Below are 11,344 nucleotides of genomic sequence, written 5' to 3'. Positions count from 1 at the left end.
GTCAACTAGAGACAATGACACCAAAGAAGGATTACGTGGAGGCAGAGGCTGAAATGCGGAAAAGTTTAATGACTCTGAAGAAGGAGATGAGATCACTTCTAGAGGAGGGGATGAGAGCAGGGAGAGCACTAGCAGCTGTTGAAAGTCTGTGCCCATTGCCCACAGGAGATATCCCACAGGGCATCCATCTGCCTGCACCACGGAGGAAGAGGGGTCAGCAGATCCCCCACATTGGCTCTGGGGGGGTCTTACAGCCCAGAAGAAAAGCAGACAAGAAAGAGACGGGAGAGAGTGGAAGGCAAGGAAATTAGACTTTGGCCATGTTTTCAGAGAGCCCCAGCTGCACCTCCTCTGGAAGGGCAGCACTGCATGCTCAGCCTCTCCAAAATCGATGGCCAGGAGCTCTGTCCTCAGTCCAGAATCTAGGCCTGCATTCCTGGGCGTCCTCATCCAGGCTGTCACCAGTGGCTTTAGCAGGGGGGGCATCTGCTGCCACAGTAGCGGCTGGTGATGCAGGAGAGGTCACAGCAGCCAGAGGTGATGGGCACTCCCTGAGAGCTGAGGATGCTGCCAACGGCAGCAGAGGTGGAGGATCCCACAACGGTGTTCTGCGGGAAGGAGCTGAGGATGGGTCCGGGCAGGGTCACCACCACGGGGGAGGGCTCGATGACGACGGTGGAGTTCTGGCACTGCCTGACACAGGGCTCATTGCAGCTGTTGGCCAGCGGGGTCGGGCCGCAGGGCCGGCAGGGCAGGCACTGGTCGTAGCAGGACATGTCTGGAGGGTGGAGGTGCACCTGGGAGAGAGGGCAGAGAGGAATCAGAGCACAGGCACATGTGAGGAGCAGTCTGCCACGAGCTCATCACCCCACTGCAAGTGTGTCAAAGGCACCTGCTGAGCCAGGAGGTAGAAACTAAGCAGTGAGGCAGAAGGGTTTCTGGGCCTCATCCAGGCATGGTGCTGCAAAGTGTCACCTGGCCCAATGAGGCTGCTGCCCACTTCTTCAATTAAGAGCCTTCTCAGGCAAGTCCCAAACACTCCCTGAGTCAAACCTTCACCTGTCTTCAGCCCCTCATGAGAAGCAGCACCATGACCTAGCACAGGATGGAGAACCTCACATCTGCATGAACAGAAAAGGACATAAGGAAAGGGCTTCAGACTCACCTGGTTCCCAAGGAGAAAGAGGCAAGAGAAGTGGATGAGAGAGTGGGGAGCTGGGCTGGCTTTTATGGTGGCCCGGACCTGCCCCAGGCCCACACGTAGCTTCTACGGAAGTGGCAATTTTCTAAGGTGCTCGTGACAAACGGAACGCATCCCAGCTAATGACATAGGCAGGGTGGTTGTTTTCCAGGATGCTCCCTTTTCATTTCCTGGCTAATGCCATACTCGTTGCCTCACAGAGGCTTCTTCTGAGTGCTGGGCTTGAGAGGCCCCAGGTTTTCTGGGGCAGGAATGTCTCAGTGTCAGCAGAAGACGCAGCTCAAGTCCTGGATGGGTCCAATGCAAGGCAGTGATGTTGGCCTGGGGCAAACTGCTGGGGTTGCCTGGGGTCACATTGACAGGAAGGGGCCCAGCTGCTCCCAGCCCTACAATCCTCGGATGGTCACCCAAGGGCTTTCCATGCGTGAGGACATGCTGTGTCTTTCTCTTTCCATCCCTCCCTCCCAACACAATGAGGATGATTCACTGTGGAGGCTGCCTGCTGCCCTCCCAAGTCCTGAGGGAGCGTTTGAAGGGTCCATTTTGGCCCCCAGCCTCAAATACAGCAGGGGCAGAGGAAGCAGCAGTCCACCTCATGGCTTCCATGGAGCACAGTGGGACCAGCTGGTTCAGAGGTTTGGAGCCAGACAATATCTGGAAGGATACAGTTATTAATTTATATCGGGCATTACTCGCTACGTGAAAATTATTGAAACTTGAACAGACAGGCAGAAAGAAGATGTCATTTTGTGGCCTGAACACAGTAAGAAAAACTCCATGAAACATCAAATGGCAAAACTGTTTTTAAATTCTCTGTGGGGAACATTTGGACAGAGGTACAACCTACTCAACATCAACATTGTAAGACAACCAGATGAGTTGTATAGTTACCTCTTTTCTCCAGCTTGTGCTTTTATCGATGAGGATGCAGCCACCGTCTCATGGAACCACGCCGAAGGGTACATGACCCTGGCGTACAATACTAACATTTCCATAGGTTTCTTCACCACAACGTATTCAGACCTAGAGCTTTACAATCTCTCAGGTGCCCTGCAAGACCATTACCTTTATCTTGACAGAGGCTCCGTGATATCTGTGAGTCATCCAGGGGACGGGGAACCCCCTCCTCAGTGAGTTGATGGGCACGTGTCTGTCAGACGAGCATATCGTGGCGTTTGTGTCATCAGGCCCTAAATCCTATAGCGTCTTGCAGTCTAGAGAGAAGTGCAATTTAGAGGTTAAAGGCATCATTCTAAATGCATCAAACAGAGAAAAGGTCAATTTTGAGGCACTGAGGGATCTCGTGTTGGATTACAGTGTAAATCTAGACAGTGACAACCCTAAAAAGATCATGATAAAACATTGTTGTATCGCCAGGAACAAGCAGATATGGACAATAGAAACCAAGGCCCCTTTGAAAGATGCAGGAAGTAATCTATGACAAAAGACTAAAAATTTAAAAGCCTCCTTTATGGCTTTTGATCATGGGCATGCACTAGAAACACCCCTTTTCTGCTATCCCAGAAGGGCAGAGCAACTGTGGGAAAAGTTATTTTGTAAAAAGTCTTTTGGAGAATCACCAAATGGTAGAGGTTGGAAGGGACCACTAGAAGTGACTTCTCCAACCACCCTTCTGAAGCAGAGTCACCTAGAGCAGGTTACCGAGAACTATGTTCTGATGGCTCTTGAATATCTCCAAGGAGGGAGACTCCACAGCCTCTCTGGGCAACCTGTCCCAGTGCTCAGTCACACTCACAGTAAAAAAAAGTGTTTCATGATGTTTCAGACACAGCCTCGTGTGTTTCAGCCTGTGCCCATTGCCTGTGGTCCTGTTGTTGGGCGCCACTGAGGAGAGTCTTCTTTGCACCTTCCCAGGGCCTCCAACGTGCCCACAGTTCCTCTCTGGAGGACAGCAGTTGTCAGGATTCCTGTTCCTGACATGCTGCAGGGCCAAGGGAGTATTTCTGAGCAGAGGCGCAGCAAGGCAAGGACTGACGACCATCGGCTGTGGAGTAACTCGGGATGTCTTCCTCAGCTTCAAAGAGGCAGTGCCTCTTTCAGAGGCCTCGCTGCAGTGTGTCCCACCCTCCAATGCCTCTAGGAGTGATGAAGGGTCCCCCTGTGTCCCCCCTCCTAATTTCCCCCCAAAGCAATGGCTTTCTCCCTTGGCAGTCAGTATGAAAGACACTCCACGGGACAAAGACGGGGTTGCAGCAATTCTTTAATGAGTGTAAAGAGGGAAATAAGGTCACTGCAAGTGGAGGCCACCAGTGCGGGGAGGAGCAGGAGAAGCCAAGAATCTGTTGCCCTTTTCCTGTGGCAGGGTTCCCACAGGGCATCTGTCGACGTGCCCGGCAAAGGGAGACAGGCAAGGAGGTCATTCAAGGCTGGTTTCTGGGGTCCTCGCAGCACGCTTTGAGGGGAGCACAAGACAACAAAGAGAAGAGAGAAGACGGGTGAGTGGAAGAGAGGAAAGGTAGACCTTGGCCATGTTTTCTGAGAGCCCAGGCTGGTCCCTTCCAGTCTGCCCTTGCAGGGCAAGCCAGAGACGGTCAGCTGCTCTTAAAACAGCGGCACAAAGTTTGATCGTCTGTCCAGCATCATGTTTTGAGTTCCTGGGGGTCCTTATCCGAGGCCGTTGTAAGCACTTTTAGCAAGGGGGGCATCTGCTGCCACAGTAGCGGCTGGTGATGCAGGAGAGGTCACAGCAGCCAGAGGTGATGGGCACTCCCTGAGAGCTGAGGATGCTGCCAGCGGCAGCGGAGGTGGAGGATCCCACAACGGTGTTCTGCGGGAAGGAGCTGAGGATGGGTCCGGGCAGGGTCACCACCACGGGGGAGGGCTGGATGATGACGGTGGAGTTCTGGCACTGCCTGACACAGGGCTCATTGCAGCTGTTGGCCAGCGGGGTCGGGCCGCAGGGCCGGCAGGGCAGGCACTGGTCGCAGCAGGACATGTCTTGGTATCCGAGGTGCACCTGGGGGAGAGGCAGGGAGGAAGCAAAACATGGGGATGTGTGAGGAGCATCCTTTCAACACACCATGAGGGAGCCAAAGAACAAGCAGGCCCACGAGGTGAAGGCTGTGCAGAGATGGATGAGGGCTTCTTGGCCTCATCCTGCCAGGGCCCAAAACCAGCCACCTCAGGTGGCTCACACTCAACAGGTGTTATGTGGCTACTGCCTAGCTCCTGAGTCCAGAAGCCACCTCAGTACTGTCCCAGCATCCCTCCATGTCTAACCTTCCCCCCACTTCCCTCTCCCATGACAAGCATCCTCAAGAGCTGGCATAGGACAAAACTGGTGTCAGCTGAGAGGTCCATTAAGGTGAGGCCTCCTTTTAAGGGAAGTGGAGAAGGAGAAGGGTCTTCAGACTCACCTGACTCCCAAGGAGAAGGAGGCAAGAGAAGTGGATGAGAGAGCGAGGAGCTGGCCTGCCTTTTATGGTGGGCCTTCACTGCCCCAGGCTGCCAGAGGCATCCCTTGCAGCCGCGATTATTTTCTGACAAGTTCATCTTGAATGCAAAGCATCCCAGCTAATGCGATGGGCTGTGTTCTGGCTTCCTGAATGGCTGTCTTTTCATTTCCTGCTTTATGCCAGGCACATTCCCCAGGGAAGGCACCTTTTGCGTGGCAGGATGAGAGGCCCAAGCATTTCCGGAGCAAAACACAGCAGTGTGGGCAGAGGACTCAGCTCACCTGCTGGAGGAGTCCAGCAAAGGCAAATGATGTCAGCCTGGGTCACTCCTTTGGGGCTCTTGGTGGCCCTGTTGCCGAGAAGTGGCTCAGCTCAGGACACAACTCTCCCCAGATCTAGGTGGTTCAAAAAGGATGGGGTTTCCTTTATGGACAGGGACAAAGGCCGAGAAATCCTGCCAACCTCATTCAGGCTATGCCCAAGTGGATCTGCTTCCAGCGTCAGTGCTGTCTGGTGTGAGACACAGCCCTGCCTCATGTCCGAGTCAATGTCAGATGTACCTTTGCAGCCCATCAGCCTGGTGCTGTGCCAGACAGAGGCTGAGACCTTGGACCAAACAGGTACTGAACTAAACGAACATGGCATAGGGAAAAGCCTGAAGTGCTCTACAGATACTTGTCCTCAGTTTTTACTGGTATGGCTTCTCCTCAGGCCCATCATCTGAGCCTGCCAGTAGACTCTCTGGGAATGACGCAGCACCCACAGTAGAAGAAAGAATTAAGGAGCTCTTACTACCAATTGGACATAGATACGTCCATGGGACCAGCTGGGATATATCCAAGGGTGTTCAAGGAGCTGGCTGGTCAGTCTCCACTCAGTCCCTGAAAAGAAGCTCTCAGAAGCCTTTTCTAAAGTCATGGAAGACAATAAAAACCACTGGGAGCAGCTCACGTGTCTACTGAGGGCAAATCATGCCTGACCGACTTCATTGCTTTCTATAAGGAGGTGAGTGGTACTGCGGAGGGTGTGTGGCGTGCCTTGAGTTTTAGCACGACTTTTGACTCTCTTTCCTGTAGTACCCTACTCACCAAACAGGTGGGATAGGGCTGGATAGGTGGACAAGAAGGAGGCTGGAAAATTAGCTGGCCTGCTGAGCTCAGGGAGTTGTGACCACTGGCACAAAGCCCAGCCGCAGCCAATAACCACAGTGGGAACCCTCAGGCGTCAATACTGGCACCAATACTGTTTAATATTTTCATTAACGACCTGACTAGTGGGGAGGAGTGCACTCTCAACAAGTTTGCGGAGGATCCCTAATTGTAGGGAGTCATCAATACAATATAGGGCAGGGCTGCTAGTCAGAGGGATCTGAGCAGATTGGAGAATTGGGCTGACCAGAACCACAAAAAGTTCAACACAAGCAAGCACAAACCACCCCATACACTAGTACAGGCCGGGGGCTGGCTGCCTAGGAAGCAGCTCAGCACAAAAAGATGTGAGGTCCTGCTGGGCACCCAGCTGAACATGAGACAGCAGTGTCCTCTTGCAGCAAAGAAGGTACACTGCATCCTGAGCTGTATTACTCAGAGTGTAGCCAGCAAGTCCAGAGAAGTGATCTTGCTCCTCTGTCTGGGACTTGTGAGCCTGTATCTGGAGCAGCGCACCCGGTTTGGGGCTCCGCAGTCCCGGAAAGATAGTGATCAACAGGCGTGAGTCGTGTGGAGGCCACCAAGATGGTCAGGTAGCCAGAGTCATGACGTGCAAGGAGAGGATGAGAGCTGGGCCTGCTCATCTTGGAGAAGAGAAGAGTAAGGGAAGGCGTACTTGCTGCCTACTACCGCTTCACTGGAGGACACAGAGAAGATTGAGCTAGACTCTCGAGATAAACTATGATTACAGTAGGACCAATGAATGCAATGCAATGAGTGGAGGGAATTGCATACTCACCCTCATAGGCTCATCCACCAAAAAAAAAGCATACGTGCACCCCCTCATGGGTGCACACACATGCATACCTACACACACACAGAGGTGTGCACGCTCACAGGCATGCACACACATGGTCCCGCACACGGGCACAACCACACCTATGCGTTTACATGCACCTGAAGAGCAGCCTTTGTGTGTGCACCCACAGAGGTCTGTGTACACGTTTCCAAAGAAGTCCATGTGCAGACACATGCACAGCCACACCGTCATACCAATGTGTATGCACAGATACTCAAACACACATGCTTACACGTGCATGCACCTGCACGCATATGTTTGTGTAGATACATGTGTACACTTCTGTACACAAATGATAATACATAAAAGCAGCCATCCACACACCCTATGCCCACACACTTACATATAAGCAGATCAACGTCACGGACATCCATACTCACCTGCATGAAACACATGCACACTCATGAACAGGTGTGCCCAAACACACACACACACACACACACACTATTTGCACACAGTCATGCTTGCATGTGCATTACCCCAGGCACACACGTGTACATGTGAATGAACACATGAGTACAGCCAGATGAGCATGTATGTGACATGCACACACACCACTGAGAACCAGGGCATCAGACGCCAGCTCTCAGGCTCTTGAGATGATTCTAGCAAGTCCTTCAGACCCTACAGTTAAGGCAACGGATAAGGAACTGGCCAGCCCCGTCAGCTTTAGTGAGCTCAAGGGTTTGACAGTGGTTCAGCCAGCTGTTTTCCCACTGACAGAGGAAACCACAGCAGAGTCCAAGCTGTCATGACCTTTGCAGACATTGAACATGTCCAAGTCCCAAGTCTGCATGTGAAGGATAATTTAAAACTATAGAATAGGCTATAGGCCTCCCAAATGCCCATTTTACAGGCCAAAAAAAAATCAGAAAAATCTTACAGCCTTAGAAGCTTCCACCTGTCTTAGTGATCTCCTCAAGGGTCTGGGACCAGCCACCACCCTTGCAAAGGGATCAGCAGTGACAAAATCACGTGGTAGCACCGGGTTGTGTGCCTGGGACAGACTAGATTCCCCTTGGGCTACAGACGCTGAGTCTGGGACATCAGAAGTGATTTGTAGTAGTGAGGCTTTCTCTGGACTCCCTTTAGAGTAAATACCCGCTCTTCAAAAGGCAGAGAAATGCAGAAGCAACATTAATTTAGAGAGCAGTTGAAAAAATGGTTTGTCTACCCTGTGAATGTTCATGTATTCCTTTTTTATGTTGTTTTCCTGGCTTTATTTGATGTGCTGGTCTTTTTTCCTCTGTGTTTTGCATGCAGGTGCAGGTTGTTTAATCGCCTGTAGCACGTGGAAGCTGCCTGCAGCCTCCTCTGTTACCACTAGATGGCTGAGTTAATGCTACAGCCAAAGTTCTTACATACAAAGTTTCTGCACATAATATCATAAGGGTAAAGACAGTGTGTTGTGTTTATGTGGCAAGGTTTTCGGCGGGGGGGGAGGGGGTGGGGGGTGGTGTCTGCAGGAATGGCTTCTGTGAGAAGACACCAGAAGGTGCCCACATGTCAGACAGAGCCACTTCCAGCTCCAAGATGGACCCACTACTGGCCAAAGCTGAGCCAGGCAGTGAAGCTGGTGGCACCGCTGGGAAAACATATTTAAGAAAGGGTAAAAAATGCTGCACAGCAATTGTGAGAGAGGAGTGAGAAAACGTGAGAGAAACACCAAGATCAGTGAAGGAGGAGGGGGAGGAAGGTGCTCCAGGTGCCAGAGCAGAGATTCCCTACAGCCTGTGGTGAAGACTATGGTGATGCAGATTGTCTCCCTGCAGCCCATGGCAGACCATGGTGGACTAGCTATCCACACTGCAGCCCATGGAGGACCCCAAGATGGAGCAGGTGGACGTGTCCTGAAGGAAGCTGCACTCCATGGAGATGAGCCCACACTGGAGCAGTTTTTCTGGCAGGACCTGTGGCCCATGAGGGACTCCCGCTGGAGCAGGCTCTTCCTGAAGGCCTGTACCCCATGGGTACAGTCTTGAAGAAATGCAGCTTGTGGGAAGGACCCATGTTGGAGAAGTTCATGAAGGACTGTATACTGTGGGTGGGATCCAATGCTACAGCAGGGGAAGAGCATGAAAAGGAAGGAGCAGCAGAGACAAAGCATTATGAATGTGTTATGAGTCTCTGTGTCCTTATCTTCACCCAGGAGCTTTTCACCGTATTTTCTCCCCTTATCTTGTTGATGCAGGAAGAGTGATAGAGAGACATGGTGGATACCTGGCAGCCAGCCAAGATCAACCCACCACAGGCAGTTTAAGCAAACATTAGTGAGTGGTGAGAGCACGTGTAGCGTAGCAGTGGTTCTGAGATAGGCTTCATTAGCCACAATTCCCTCTTGGTGGAGGACAGTGGTGTGGGGATTTCTGTTCTTTCACTTGTACATTTTTGTCAAGCCATCTGGATTTTCATGGAGGAAATAGGATATGAGACTGTAGTGGCTGCCAAGAGGCATTTCAACCAATCAGAAGGGATGGGATTTCCATGTAAAAAACCATCCTCTGCCCACAGAATGGCAGCCAATCCCTGACCACAGATTCTCTGGGGAGACCAATGAAGCAGTCAAGAGCTCTGCACCCATCTGCAGCTCTCTTGGGAAGTGCACCTAGTACCCCCCTCCTTGCTGATCTTCATGTTCCCCTGCATGCTCTGTATCAGAGCAATTTGATCTCCATCAGAAATACACCCTTTCACTGCCCCAATTTCTGTGCTGGCAGCCCTCAGCTCCCATTAGCCCCTTAGCTCCAATTTCCAGCCTCGACACATTCAGCAGCTACTCCTTGTAATAGCATGTCTCTCCTACTCCTGCCCATGGCTGTTGGCCATGGCCCCTAGACTGGATGGTGGAGAGGAGAGGAAGGTGGAGTAGCAGTTATGGGCCATGTCAAGGGCTGTTCCCTGTGTTATGACTCCTGCTGTTCTGCAAAGCAAATCACATTCCAGAGCTCCACACCCGCCCCACCCCCACCCCAGTTCAGCTGCAGCCATAGTAAGAGGAATGTCCTACCTCAAGACCTCATGGGGCTCCTGACCCTTCAGCGCCTCTTGCCTTTCTGGGCATTTGTGGACAGGCACAGCACTGATGCTCACTCGCAGCAGAGCAGCCAGGGATGTCTTCCTCAGCTCCAAGGGATGGTGCCCAAAAGAGGAGCCTCTGCAGGGTGTGAAAACCTCCCATGCCTCTGTGAATGGAGAAGGGTCGCCTTGTGCCCTCACTCCCTTCCACTCTAGAGCAACACCTTTCTCCTTTGGCACTGAGGAATGTCCAGAGAGGGAAGGAGCACACGGAGGCCAGGCTTGAATGCAGCAGAACTTTAATGAGCCAAAAGGGGGAAACAAAGTCACTCCAAGTGGAGGTCAGCAGTGCATGGAGCCCTGGGGGCAGGAGAGAGTCTGCAGTCCTTGGCTGTGGAGACGTTCCTGGATGACGTTTGTCTGCCTGTCCCAAAAAGGGGGAAAGGAGACAGATGGTCCCCACCAGGCTGGCCTTGGGGGGACATTGGGGCCCAGGTGAACCAAGGCAAACAAGGAAAAGGGAAAGAAAGGCAAAACCATTCAGCTATCCTGAAAACAACATCCAAAAATCGATGGCCCTCTGCCCAGCACCATGCTCTGAGTTCCTCAAGGTGCCTCCCTGGGACTTTCTCAGCATCTCTGTCAGGGGAGGCACCTTCTGCCACTATAGCGGCTGCTGATGCAGGAGAGGTCACAGCAGCCAGAGGTGATGGGCACTCCCTGAGAGCTGAGGATGCTGCCAACAGCAGCGGAGGTGGAGGATCCCACAACGGTGTTCTGTGGGAAGGAGCTGAGGATGGGGCCAGGCAGGGTCACCACCACAGTGGAGGGCTCAATGACGACGGTGGAGTTCTGGCACTGCCTGACACAGGGCTCATTGCAGCTGTTGGCCAGCGGGGTCGGGCCGCAGGGCCGGCAGGGCAGGCACTGGTTGTAGCAGGACATGTCCCTGGGTTGCAGGTGCACCTGGGAGAGAGAGCATGGAGGAAGCATAGCACAAGGGTGGCTGAGGAGCAGCCTGGTTACACCATCACAAAGGAACCAAGGCCACTACAGAATGGGGAGCTGGGAGCTGTGCCACGAGCCAGAGTCTTCATTGCCTCAGCCAGCCAGGGCCCTAAAAACAGAAGCCTGACCCAAGGAACTTCTCTCCTGGTGCGTAAGCCAAAAGCCACCACATCCATGTCCCAACCTCTCTCTAAGCTGACCTTCTCCCTGCTTCCCTCTGTCATGACAAGGCACTCCAAGCCCCAGCACAGGACAGAGCCAACATCAAACTGAGATGTCCGTCTCACTTTGGAAGAGGAGGATGAAGGTGTTTCAGACTCACCTAGTTCCCAAGGAGAAGGAGGCAGGAGAAGTGGATGAGAGAGCAGAGAGTTGGGCTGGCTTTTATACCTGCCCTTCATTGCTGCAGGACCAGAGGCACCCTTTGCAGAGGTAACAATTTTCTGACAAGCTCATCTTCAATGCAGACCGTCGCAGCTAATGATATGGGCTGTGCTTTGGTTTCCAGCACTGCTGCCTTTTCATTTCCAGATTTGGGCCATGCCCATTCCCCAATGAAGGCTTCCTCTGAGCACTGGGAGGAAAGGCTCCAGGATTTCTAGGGCAGGAATGCAGCAGTGCTGGCAGAAGACTCAGCTCAAGTGCTGGACGGGTTCAGGGCAGGCAAATGACATCGGCCTGGGTCACTCTGGTGGGG

At 52.6% G+C, this 11,344-nt stretch overlaps 2 protein-coding genes across 2 annotated transcripts; both read right to left on the bottom strand.

Annotated features, from left to right (window-relative positions):
- Positions 1 to 470: 470 nt before the first annotated feature.
- On the bottom strand, positions 471 to 11,048 carry LOC309604201 (feather keratin Cos2-3-like; the record flags this gene model as incomplete). The annotated part of the gene is made up of 2 exons (XM_082339132.1): positions 471 to 778; positions 10,970 to 11,048. 2 exons carry the CDS (start codon positions 11,046 to 11,048, stop codon positions 471 to 473), a joined length of 387 nt encoding a protein of 128 aa, XP_082195258.1.
- On the bottom strand, positions 10,282 to 10,584 carry LOC309604203 (feather keratin Cos2-3-like; the record flags this gene model as incomplete). Its single annotated transcript, XM_082339134.1, has 1 exon — positions 10,282 to 10,584. One exon carries the CDS (start codon positions 10,582 to 10,584, stop codon positions 10,282 to 10,284), a length of 303 nt encoding a protein of 100 aa, XP_082195260.1.
- Positions 11,049 to 11,344: the final 296 nt, after the last annotated feature.

Source organism: Platalea leucorodia (genome assembly GCF_965183815.1).
Source record: "Platalea leucorodia genome assembly, contig: HAP1_HAP1_SCAFFOLD_460, whole genome shotgun sequence".
Classification (NCBI taxonomy): domain Eukaryota; kingdom Metazoa; phylum Chordata; class Aves; order Pelecaniformes; family Threskiornithidae; genus Platalea; species Platalea leucorodia.
This window is presented reverse-complemented; position numbering and strand designations above follow the sequence as displayed.